We start from the raw sequence: 13304 nt of genomic DNA, 5'->3' as shown, positions 1-13304 counted from the left end.
ATGTGCTTTGGATGAGTTTATTAGGGTGTAATTGAGCCGATTCGAACATTGCCAAGCTCGAAACTCAACTCTACTAAAAAACTCAAGCTCGAAGTTGGCCCGAACTCAACTCGAGCCTTAATTCCATACTCAAGCTTGATAAAGTAACCGGAACTTTTGAGCTCGACTCAAATGAGCTATTAGAAAAATTATATTACACTAGAAATGGAATTAAGCTTTTGAGCTCAACTCGACTTAGCTCTATAATATGTAAATGTGAGTAAAACACAGGGTAAAATTCTAAGTATACCAATGTTCGATTAAGCTCGCGAGTTTCACGAGACAATTATTACAATACTCAAGCTCATCTCAACTATGTACTCTAGTAGCTTGAGCTCAAGCTCGACTCGATTTGAACCGAATCGATTTCGAGTATCTCACTTCACCAGTTGTCTTAACTACAAGTCAGTCTCGAGTATCTCACTTCGATTATTTTTCTATTTCGAGTATTTTTCGAGTTTCATTTTACAGGTTGTTTCGACTCATTACACCCTATCGATTTATGTGAAGTGTTTGGATTATATAAATATAATTATGTGTCTTTAATTGTGTATACGTTGTAGGATCGTATGCCTATACTTAAATATAGGTAGATATCATTATCACAAGCATTCATGATACATGCATATGCATATCCATACACACCATTGTTTTTGTTTATTGCAAGATATTTCAAGAAAATATTGTGATATACAAAACAGCAACACATAACATATATTCCTACTTTCCAAACTCTTTGGGGGTGTTATCTGTAAAGTCAAGAATCTTACCTTCTCACAATGAACAAAACATGAGGAAAACCTGTGAACACACACACATATCTTTGTTCGACACCAAAAATAATAAAAGGTCTATTTTGACCACACCCCACCATCTCCCCTTCTCCCCTCTTTCCACCTATCTGCTTAAAACTTTCCTCTTTCTTTATTTAATTCCTTTTCTATTATTTCCGTTTCTTGATTTCGTCTCTGTTTCTCACTATATCTTCTCTGTATCTTATGTATTCAGCAACAAACTCATTGTTTCCTGATCTCATACATACGGGATGAAATTGATTTCAATTCCCACAAAACCCTTGTCGAAGATTCAGAGTTGTTGATTTCATCTAGATCATTCAAGATATGGGTAGCTGTTTTTCAAGCAGCAAAATCAGTGGTTCTAACAGCAACGCTCCATCCACCACCGCCACCACCACTACCACTACCACATCTAACGCCGTCGTAAATCAGCATCCCCATCGGCGGACAGCCACAACAGCCGCCAACAAGCATGATGGAGGTGGGTCTAATTGGAATCCACATAAAACGAAAGAGAACAGTAGAAATCAGCAACAAGGGAGCAATAATAAAAACAAAATGAAGAACAAGGCTACTTCAAGGCGTCAGAATGGGGTGATCTCTTGTGGAAAACGAACAGATTTTGGTTACCTTAAGGATTTTGATCAAAGGTATTCGATTGGAAAATTGTTGGGTCATGGTCAATTTGGGTATACATATGTTGCTACCGATAAAGCTAATGGAGATCGAGTTGCTGTCAAGAAAATCGACAAAAATAAGGTATTTTTTGTCAGTTTCATAACCCAATTTCTAAAATCGATGTCTTCCTTTTTTGACTATTCCGTTTTGGAGGTGGCTTTGATTTTGTTAACATCGACTATAGCTAATTTGTGTTTGTTGATTCCATGTATAATCAAATGTAAGCTGTGGATCATACACATCTAGGGTTTAGATTCAAGAATCATATGACTAATTCCGTTAGAGGTTTAAATGATTTTTTGGATTGAATTCTTAACATTTACAATATTATACTCATCGTTCTAAAAATGATTTCAGCTAACTTTAGTTAGATTAACTATGAGTATGAACTTAGTGTTCTTAAAACGTTTATTCTTTTGCATTTTGTGATAGATGATTCTTCCGATTGCTGTTGAAGATGTGAAGCGAGAAGTCAGAATATTACAAGCTTTAAGTGGTCATGAAAATGTGGTTCAATTTTACAATGCTTTTGAAGATGATTCCTATGTGTATATAGCTATGGAGTAAGTTCTAAAATTCCACTTCACTACTTCAATTTTCAACCTTAAAATCTCATTAGTGGTAATGTTCTTTTGAATATGGTCAAAAGTAAGAATTCTAGTCAAACTGCAGTGTGAGAGTTTAAATTCCAATTCTTGAAATCTGAATTCTTTTTTAACTTTCCATTTTCAGGTTATGTGAGGGTGGTGAGTTGCTAGACCGAATTTTATCAAAGTAAGAACTCTCATCTTTGACTTTTTAGGTCAAACCTATTGCTTTTCATATACAGATTTCACATACATTTCGAAACAAATTTTCCACAAACTTTTTGTCATCTCATAGTTGTTTATCACTTTATCTAGAAAAATGCAATCTTGGTAATTGTTATCCAACATTCCTATCAATTTCAAAGTCAAACAACTTTCGGTTTGACCTCGAAAGTCAAAGTACACCGTTTTAATGAATCTTTATTTGGTTTTCTTCAGGAAAGATAGTCGATACACAGAAAAAGATGCTGCAATAGTTGTAAGGCAAATGCTTAAAGTTGCAGCACAATGTCACTTACATGGATTAGTGCATCGTGACATGAAACCAGAGGTATTTTAGGAATTAAAAAAGTTAACATATTTATATTTTCATATTTCATTAGCAGATGTTCATAGGATGATATAAATCTCATCTCTTTTTTTGTTGTTTATTTGTAGAATTTTCTTTTTAAGTCTCCCAAAGAGGATTCACACTTGAAGGCTACAGATTTCGGGTTGTCAGACTTCATAAGACCAGGTATGTTCAATATTACTATTTTGCCCTTATGCTTCCTATCTATGTCTTTTGATTTGAATATCTTGAATGCTTCTGATAATATCGAATAAAAGCTATTGATTGAGGGTATCACATGAAGATTGTGATGACTGATGAATTCAAATTAAAGTTACCTATTTACCCTTTTATCAACAGATGACATTGATTTAGTTCTTTCCATTGTGTTCTTAGTGCATTAAGTGAAACTACATTTGATATAAAAACCATTGTGCTCTTTTGTTATGATTCTAAATTTCTAATTCTATAGTCTCATATTTACATGAATTATTAATTAATGCAGGAAAGAAGTTTACAGATATTGTTGGTAGTGCTTATTATGTTGCTCCTGAAGTATTGAAGAGAAAATCAGGACCTGAATCCGATGTATGGAGTATAGGGGTAATTACGTACATTTTACTTTGTGGGCGTAGACCCTTTTGGGATAAAACTGAAGATGGCATTTTCAAAGAGGTATTTACTTGAAACATTACATTGGTATATGAAAAAAGATCATTTCTTTTTGTAACTTGAGGTGTTTGTTTCTTTCTTACTTAATGGAGACATTACTTAATCTAGTAAGCTATATATTATGTGTATTTCTTTTCCACTTAATGCACTAAGAACACGTTAATAGAGAAAGTCATGAAAATGAGGCTTTTCCCATTAAGTCCTAACTTGATGAAAAATCACATCATTTATCTAGACAATTATATGGATAAAGTGCTATATACATAAGGTCTGTTTCTTTTCTAGACTAAACGACCATTTTACCCTTACATTCCTACAAAGTACAAACATTTATCATAATATTTTGTCAAGTTTAACATGAGAGAAGTTGAGGGGAGAAACAAAAGGCAAATAGGTAAAGACTAAAGAGCTAGTATCTTACTTCATTAAGCCAAGTTTTTTTGGCTTAACTCATTAAGTCATTATGTCCAGATTAAGTAAAAAAGAATCAACCATATATACTTGTACAGAGTTAGTGCTTAACCCATTAAGCCCATTAAGTCAAAAAGAAACAACCCCTTAGTGATTCATTATTCATAATTCTATAATGTCAATTTGAATTAATAGGTATTAAGAAACAAACCCGATTTTCGGCGAAAACCATGGCCCACCATAAGCACAAGTGCAAGAGATTTTGTAAAAAAGTTGCTTGTTAAAGATCCTCGTGCAAGACTAACAGCTGCTCAAGCACTATGTATGTTTCTTCTTCTTCTTCTTCTTTTTACTTCTTTTTTGTTATTGTCACTATCATTTTTGTAACACCCCAAGCCCTGAAGCCCAAAGTTACACACTAGCCCAAAGATTATTAGGCTAGTGTATTTATAACTTTGGGCTTGGGGTGTTACAGTATTTTAAGACTATTTAATAATTTGTTTTGACTTTTATAGCTCACCCATGGGTTCGAGAAGGTGGAAATGCTTCGGGGATTCCTCTTGACATTTCGGTTCTATCAAACATGCGCCAATTCGTGAGATACAGTCGCCTAAAACAATTTGCATTACGGGTAATTTTTTTATTTTTTTTCCTTTTCCTTAATTACCCAATCTTGTATTTGAAACGGTTAGATGCAAGAAATAAAAACATACTTCTTTTTTGTCCATTATAGCATTTTCTACTTTCATTTGAATAGAAAGCAATTTTCAATGTTGTAATTGGATTGATGTTTGAAAGTATAATGTTCTAATAAGAAAAAAAGTTGAAAGTACAATCGTATAATTGGGTAGGTTTTTTAAAATATAATGTTGTAACAGAAAGAAATGAAAATAAGATGCTATATGAATAAATGAAAGTACGTTGCTATTTCATGCATTTAGCCCTATTGTGAAAAGTGTTTCTAAAGTGCAAGATTGTGTGACACAGGCATTGGCTAGCACTCTTGATGAAGAGGAGCTATCGGATCTCAAAGATCAATTCCATGCAATCGATATAGACAAAAGTGGTGCGATTAGTCTAGAGGAAATGAGACAGGTAAGTTGACTTTTCAATTTTTTGGATCAATTGTTAAAAGGGAGAAACACATTTTGTATTTTATAATATTATTTTATTTAATTTGGTTTTGAAATTAGTTTCGTTTTTGGTTATAGGCCCTCGCGAAAGACCTCCCATGGAAGATGAAAGAATCACGTGTTTTGGAGATTCTAGAAGCCGTATGTATTTTTGTACCGGCAACTAATGAGAATGTCAGTCTAGTGGGACCTGGTCCCATCAGACTGGCATTCTCAGAGAAAGTTCTCCGACTTTCTCTATTAATATGTTTTTTTGAAAAAAAACATATTAATGACTTTTTTGTGTTGCAGATTGATAGCAACACGGATGGGCTTGTGGATTTCACAGAGTTTGTAGCAGCCACCCTCCATGTTCATCAATTGGAGGAACATAACTCTGAAAAATGGCAACAATTATCACAAGCAGCTTTTGAAAAGTTTGATGTGGATAAAGATGGGTACATAACTCCAGAAGAACTCAAAATGGTATGCCATTTTTTTTTTTATTTTCATGTTTTACATTTACACACATCACAACTATTTTTTATTGCACTTAGAAACCATTTTTCTCATAAAAATATTCTCTTGTTATTGACCTTTCAGCCTGTTTTTCCTCATTATGTGTTCTCTAAATAAATTATATTTAAAAAATGTTCGAGAATATTACGTTTTATAGCATTCTACTTTAATTTTTTTCTTATCAAGACATTGCACTTTGAAGACTCAACATAACTACAACATTGTATTTTCAATAAAAAAACTGATTAGAATATTATACTTTAAAATATCTACATAAACATATGGGTTAATCTAAAACATTGTATTTTCAATACAACATTGTATTTTCAATAAAAAAACTGATTAGAATATTATACTTCAATAAAAAAACCTTTTTTTTTTTTTTTTTTGCCTGAAAAGACCTTGTATTTTTTCCGATTTGGCCCTTTGTCATTTTTTGCCAAAAAAAGAAGACTAAATATGAGGGGCTTTTCGAGAAAAACTAAAAAAGTTGCGGGTTTTTTTCGGAAAAAATACAAGGTCTTTTTCAGGCAAAAAATAAACTTGAGGTTTAATCGGAAAAAAACACAAAGTATAAGGTCTTTTTTGAGATTAACCGTAAACATATCAGTGAAATTTGCTTTTTATTTGTATGACGTTGCTATTATTAATTTTTTTTTTTTTTTTTTTTTTTTTTTTTTTGTGATGGGAAGAAAATAGAACTATGATGCTATAAATTATAATAAACAAATCAATAAAAGTAAGTTCCTATTCTTTCTACTTATGCCACGTGTTTATTTATATTTATTACAGTATACAGGGTTAAGAGGCTCAATAGATCCAATTCTAGAGGAAGCAGATATCGATAAAGACGGGAAAATTAGCTTGTCAGAGTTTCGTAGACTTTTAAGAACCGCAAGTTTGAGTTCAAATAATATCCCAAGCCCGGCCCCACATAGAGGCTTACGTAAAATCTAGATTTTGAAACAACAAAATATATATTTCACGTGTGAATTAATATTTTAATTTTCTTATCGAGTGAAGAAAATTACTAAATTAGCCTCTGAAAGTTACCATTTTCATAGACCTTGGCTCGATTTTCTTTGTTACCATTTGAAGAATGTATATGAAGGGCATCGTGTGAAAGGTTGTATGAGGATTATGTATTCAAGGATGTAGTTAATGTTAGTGTTAAAGTTGTTTATGTATGTGTTTATAGTGTCTTTTGTATGTCTTTTTAGGTGCGTCTATGTGGTGTAAGTGAATATTTCTTTATAAGCACTACTATCTCTTGGTGTTTTATTTTGTGTTTTTGCATGGTGGGGGTGCATTTGATCATACAAGAGCGGTTTTGTCATTGCATAATGGTTTTGTATGCTTGTTGATATGTTGAGAGTTTAAGTGTTCGAGTTTCAATCGTCGAAATGTAGGAATTTCGAGTTTCAGTTTTTGGATTTTTTGAGTAATGCTTTTGTAGAAATTATCAATGCTGTAGCAAGTTAGTTAGGGGTGGCAAATTGGGCAGTCATGTTGGGTTTTTAGTTGACATGACAATTTTTAGTTAATAAATCACTAATATATGGTTTTTATAAATTTGTCATTGTTATATTTATAAACGGCTGAATTTTATTGAAAACAAACTAACAAATAGCTAACAATTAATTACAAGGGAATAAAGAAAATAGGATTTAAAAGTCACCAAACACGACTATTGCTATATCGCCTATTTCATTTTACAAACCAATTATAGGAACAATCGATCAGCCTATCAATCAATAAATTCCATCCTTTTTTGCTAAAAGAAAATTGTTTCAGAAGTCCCACAAAATCCACTACATGGTCATCACTATCCATTCTAAGAAAGTATTTAACTTCTAGTAAGTTAAAACAAAAATTTTAACTTAATTAGACATTAATAAATCGATGTCATATTAATCAATAACAAACATTACATTTAATATTTCATTGATGCAGATAAATAGTAAAAGTATAAAACACCAAATTTGGTAATTTACTATTCATCAACACCAACACCAACACCAAAATAGTGATTGACAGGAAAGGACTCTTTTGCCCTTCCCAAATGATGAAAACATCAACTCTTACACCTCAGTCCTACCAATCTATTATATACAAAAGGTATTAGAATCTTTTCTAACATAGTACAATGGTCAAAAAGGCAAACAACAAAACTTTATCATCAGCCGTCTCTCTTCAAACATTTTTCAGTCTTTTTTCCTCATTAAGTGTTGTCTGGATAAACAGATAATCAATGTTTAAGAAAAAATTAAGAAAAATGATGGTGCACTTGTGGAAATGTAAAAGAAAATTTATAAATAGTTACGATTTAATAGGGAAAATCTCATTTAATTGAGTTTCACTATTATGTCGTTATTTCTATATTAAGTAAAATTGAAAAGGAAACATTCATTTATTCATATATAGCTTACCAAATTAAGTCATGACCCTATTAAGTCTATAAATCATTAGATTCCCCATTATTTGAAGAGCTATCTTGAAAGCCTTGAGAAGAAGTGTATCTACTACTTGAACAAACCCCATCTCTCCTCTCTAGTTGTTTGCTCTTTTTTTCTCCCTACCCACAAATCAAATTTATACTTTTAGTTTTTTTCTTATTAAGACATTATACTTTGAAATTGTCTATCAACACAAGTAAATTTCCATTTCTTGTATTGTGAATATATAATTCTTTCTTTTTCATTACGGCTACATGCAAAAAAAATAAAATAATAATGTATTTTAATTTTATATGTTCATTAAAGCCTCTTACTTTTAATTCCTTTTATACAACATTGAACTTTTTCTTTTGTCTTATCAAGGCATTGAACTTCTAATAATCTACCCAATTATTGCATTGTACTTTTTTTTTCTTATTACAACATTTTACTTTGAAAAATCTACCCAATTACAACAATAAAGTAAGATGCTATAATACACAAATAAACAAAAGTAAGTTGTTTTTTCTTGCATTTAACTTTTCCCAAAAGGCAAAAGCAACCGTTTTACCTGTGACCCCGGGGTTTTAAGCTCTAAATCTGTCACCACATCACTAGAATTATCCCCTTTCTCATCATTACTATTACTACCCCTAAATTGTTCCGAAGACTTATTCCCACTTTCTTGTTTGCTTGATCTTGACACATATACAGGAAGTGTTTGATTATTAATATGGTAATTAGCTGGATTTGGATTTGGATATGGCATGATGGAAGCGCCAGGTGGATTATGATTAGCATAAAAAGGGAACGGGTGGATTGGAAGTGGGCCCGCAGGGACAGGTAATGCAACCGGATATGAAAATGGTGGTGGCATAACAACCGAAGAAGGATCGATCCCTCCCCATGGATACATAACTCCAACCCTTTGTTGATACTGTGTGTTGAGATTTTCTATATCGGATTTTAGCGATGATTTCTCCTCTCTAAGTTCGTTTTTTTCCTGTATAAGCTGTTCTAAAAAAAATTAGACCAGATAGAACATGACATGACAGAACAGGTTGTATTGTTGTACATGATTGGACTAGGGCTAAGACCGAGACTGATGTGAATAAGACAAAAACAGGGTAAGACATGACATGACAGAACAGATTGTATTGTTGTACATGATTGGACTGGGGCTGAGATTTATGTGAATAAGACAAAAACAGGACAAGACATTACATGACATAACATGTTGTATTGTTGTACATGATTGGACTGGGGCTAAGATTTATGTGAATAAGACAAAAACAGGACAAGACATGACATGACATAACATGTTGTACTGTACATGATTGGACTGGGGGTGAGACTTATGTGAATAAGACAAAAACAAGACATGACATGACATGACAGAAAAGGTTGTATATGATTGGACTGGGATGAGACTGATGTGAATAAGACAAACACACAGTACATCGTGTTATGAAGTGTTACCTCACATGATTCTTCAGATAATGCAGAGCATTCTGCTTTAAGTCTATTAACTTCATTTGTCAAATCCTTAAGGATTTGTATGGTGTCAATGATAATACTGGATTTGTCATTTTTGGGTCTGTCTGGATCTGCATATTGGATTAATGATTAATAAACGAGAATTTCAACAAACTATATCAGTCATGATTTGAAATGACTTAATGGAGAAAGAACAACTTAATAGATTTAAAGATTTGTTTATGTTATGTTATGTAATTATGTTATTACCGAGTAGATGTCCCAACTCAATGAATTGTTCATTCAGTTTATCCCTCCTTAATTTTTCGCGATCAGCTTTTTGAACTTTTCTAGCATCACTTGTATCTTTCACTTCCACTTCAGCTGTCTCCCTGAATGGAATCCAAAACATGTTAGACAATGGCAGATGCAAAACATGCTTCTATGAATATGCATTGTACATTAATAGAGGAAGGCAAAAGGGATTTGACATGTTCCGGATTCACCATAGTATCAAATTCGAAAGTGAATTGGGAATTTTAATCGCATATTTGAAGCATAACATTGTGTAGAGATCAAGCGTCAGAAATGTAGATATTACGAGGAATCAAAAGGGAGTATTGAATCATTATACTAACTATATCAGCACATAGAAATTTCAAATTCATCACTAAATTAGTGAAGTGGGTACAAAAAGGGAAATACAAACAAAATCGAACAAACCTTTGGTCGGAATGGGAGTTGGAAATATGTTGATATTGCTGTTGATGCAATTCGAGCTTCGCGTTCCATTGATCCATTGATTTAGGCACTTAACGAGCACAGTTGAGGAGTATGAGAGAGTTGATGATGTTAGGGTTTGGTTTTTTTTCCGTGATTTTGGGCGATTTGATTGAAAAACTGGGTTTAGTTGCAATGGGCATAGAGACGATGAAGACGAATGTTAGAGGGAAGTGTGTCATCAGGCAATAAGGCAAAGAAGAGGCATTATTGTTATCAAGAAATCGACATGTACAATGTACCCTCCACGATTCCCTCCATCATATTGTATATGATTCCATTGCCGTTGGTGCTTCCTTTTCTTCTTTATATACTTTTTTCTTAAGTTCTTATCATAAACAATAATAAACAATAACTATAATATGAGGTACATTTTAAGATTGCTTGAAGTAGTTTTTTAAAGAATGGATAATGATTTGACTTTGGTAATAAATTATGTTATATATTTGGTCATTGTTTTTCTTATTATATGATTTAAAGGGTGTTGGAGATTGTTTTTTGGACTTCAAAGATATTTATTGATTTATAATGGTAGCAAAATAAATTTTAAAAAATATATATGAATTAGTTTTTACCGTGATAAAAACCTATAAGTTAACTAAGTTTTAAAATGTTTGGTTTAAAATCTCATTTTTAAGCTATGTAAAAAAAATACTAAAAAAGTAGATTAAAAAATCATTTTTTATATGTTTTTTAAAATCTTATTTTTAAAGCTAATGGAAAATCTATTTTGAAAAAAGTACTTTTTATTTGTCAAACATTTGTATATTTATTTTTCAAAAATCCAATAAATTAATAAGTTATTTTAAAAGATAATCTCAAACACTCTTACTATTAATCTTATATTTATATTATGGATTTTATATTTATATCAATGTTTAAAATATATTATTTTAACTAATAATAGCTGATCCAAATGGTTTTTATTTAATTTTCTAATGGATTAATGTATTATAAAGTAACAAATTATTTTTCTTGGTTGCTAACATCTTTTTATATGACTTAGTTTAAGAAAATAATTTTTTTGTTCAAAACACTGTTTTACAATTTTTTTTCAAAAAATTTAAACTTGTCTTAGCAGTTTTTTTTATAGATATTTTAGAACTTTTAATTAATATTTTTTTTCTTATAAAACTCTACAATTTTCTTTTCCAACTTATTTCTTTTTTACGTTTCTTCTTACTTTTTCATGTTTAGCTTACTTAGGTAAATTACAATTACATATAAAACTACTAATATAATGTTATTAAAAATTCTTCTTTTTACAAAACAAATTACACCCGTCAAAAAATTCATCACATATATTACATTTCTACTTTCGTTTTTTAGTGAAAAGATTTATAAATTATGTAAAAAAGAAAGGTTGGTGACCAACTATGTTTTGGTGGATCTGGCAACTTTAGTTCAAGTTTTTTTTTTTTTTCTTGGGTCAATTGTAGCATCTCATTTCTAAATGTTTTTTTTTTTAATATGATATGGTTTAACATAATGACATTATGTTATGTTTTCCACCGTATCATGCCCTTCTTGGGTCAATGGTAGAGTTCGATTTTTTTGATGAGTTTTTTATTTTTTATTTTTTATTTTTTTAAGGTTACAAATGCTAGATGTGTAACACCCAAACCGGGTATTACTTTTGGAACCCTTGAAATTATAAATATTGCATAATGGTCCCTTAAGTACGTTGGGCGTACTTCAGGAGTACACTTAGTGTACCATGTATGGATGATCGCGGAGGGCCAGCAAGTACGTTGGGCGTACCAAAGGGTACGCAGGGCGTACGTGACGATGTTCAAACCCATATTTTCGGACTTAAGACCTATATAAGCATCCTTATCTCATTTGAGCTTCACCCTAAATGGCCTCCTTCACCCTTAAACGTCCCTAAAAACCCTAAAATCATTAGAGTGTGTGTTCTTGAGCTTGTCAGTGTTTAAACACCATCCTTTTGGTGTGTTAGCTACAAGGAAGAGGAGGAAAGAAGCTTGAACATGGAAGTGCTCCTGGATCTTACATTTTGAGTAGCTTAGGAAGCTTGAGGAGGTAAAAAGCTTTCACCTTGGTCATTATTTTCATTTCTAGAGCTAGGGTTTTCTCTTTAGTCCCTTTTGTGTTCTTGGACCACCTCTTGAGAGTTTGAGCAACTCCAGAGCTTAGGGAGGATAGATCTGAAGTCCTTTGGTCCATTCATAACCTAAAAGTGGAGTCTTGATGGGTGTTTTGACCTTATGAATGGATTAAGACTCTTGGAAAAGGTCTTAATGGGTTGTTGGGAGCATATGAAACATGCAAAGGCTTAAAGTTGCCAACTTTACGCCTAAGGACGTCTTAATGAACTTAGATCTAAAGATTGGACATTGGAACATCAAGTAATAAGCACTTAATGGAAAAAGTGCTTAATATGTTTGTACGTTGGACGTAGTGTAGTGTACGCAGCGTGTACAGCTCAGGGACTTAGTACGCTAAGCGTACAGGAGTAGTACGCAGGGCGTACGCACTCAGATGGACTTGGACTTGTTTTGGGCTTGAAAACCCTTTGGGCCTTAATCAGTCATTGGGCATGGCCATGTTTTGAGTTAGTGGGTCAATTTTTCTATTTTGGGCCATGGTTGCTAAAGTTAGGCCTTAATGGGCCATGAGGCCCATTAATGATTTTGGACATGGACTTTGGGCCTATTAGCAAAGGAAGACTTTTGGGCCATTGTGAAAGGACTTGGGGTTTGGGTTCTTTAATTGGATTATGTTCAGCCCTAACCTTGGGTTAATGGTATTATTGTTCAGCATGGGTGTTCACGGACTCTTAGGAGAGCAACTTTCAGATTCAACAGATAGAGGTGAGTCTCCTCACCATACCAATGGGTCGAAGGCACAAAGGTCGACCCATTTTGTGATATGTGGTACACTAGTTGGTTATATGCTATATGGTATGTTAGTTGAATATGTGGTATACTTGTATTAAAGACCATGATTGGAGCCCATGACACTTGGATGTAAGACCATGTGGGGAGCCCATGGCTTTCCTATTAAAGACCATGGGGGGAGCCCATGACTTTCCTATTAAAGGCCATGGGGGGAGCCTATGACACTTGGATGTAAGACCATGTAGGGAGCCCATGGCACTTAGGTGTAAGACCATGCGGGGAGCCCATGGCATCCTGGAGTAAGACCCTGGGGGGAGCCCACGATATCCCTATATGTTGTATGCATGGTTTATATGGTTTATGTAGCTTTTATAGCTAATATGGTAT

The 13304-nt window shown here is 32.9% G+C and overlaps 2 protein-coding genes across 3 annotated transcripts; one reads left to right on the top strand and one right to left on the bottom strand.

Moving 5' to 3' along the window:
* The first annotated feature begins 895 nt into the window (after window positions 1–895).
* LOC111881117 (calcium-dependent protein kinase 28) lies at window positions 896–6646 on the top strand. Its single transcript, XM_023877515.3, has 12 exons — window positions 896–1595; window positions 1947–2077; window positions 2247–2288; window positions 2540–2651; window positions 2759–2837; window positions 3157–3326; window positions 3930–4056; window positions 4250–4365; window positions 4722–4829; window positions 4946–5008; window positions 5159–5332; window positions 6158–6646. Exons 1-12 carry the CDS (start codon window positions 1161–1163, stop codon window positions 6320–6322), a joined length of 1722 nt encoding a protein of 573 aa, XP_023733283.1. The 5' UTR covers window positions 896–1160; the 3' UTR covers window positions 6323–6646.
* A 610-nt stretch (window positions 6647–7256) lies between these two features.
* On the bottom strand, window positions 7257–10360 carry LOC111881128 (transcription factor bHLH121). 2 transcript variants are annotated; one of them, XM_023877524.3, is made up of 6 exons: window positions 10000–10360; window positions 9547–9668; window positions 9280–9407; window positions 8372–8812; window positions 7795–7940; window positions 7257–7597 (listed from the first exon to the last, which is right to left on the bottom strand). In XM_023877524.3, the coding sequence occupies exons 1-5, from the start codon at window positions 10074–10076 to the stop codon at window positions 7821–7823; spliced, it is 888 nt and encodes a 295-aa protein (XP_023733292.1). In that variant the 5' UTR covers window positions 10077–10360; the 3' UTR covers window positions 7257–7597; window positions 7795–7820. The 2 variants fall into 2 exon arrangements, with proteins under 2 accessions (XP_023733292.1, XP_023733297.1); XM_023877529.3 differs by lacking the exon at window positions 7795–7940.
* Window positions 10361–13304: the final 2944 nt, after the last annotated feature.

Source organism: Lactuca sativa, chromosome 4, assembly GCF_002870075.4.
Source record: "Lactuca sativa cultivar Salinas chromosome 4, Lsat_Salinas_v11, whole genome shotgun sequence".
NCBI classification, from domain to species: domain Eukaryota; kingdom Viridiplantae; phylum Streptophyta; class Magnoliopsida; order Asterales; family Asteraceae; genus Lactuca; species Lactuca sativa.
This window is presented reverse-complemented; position numbering and strand designations above follow the sequence as displayed.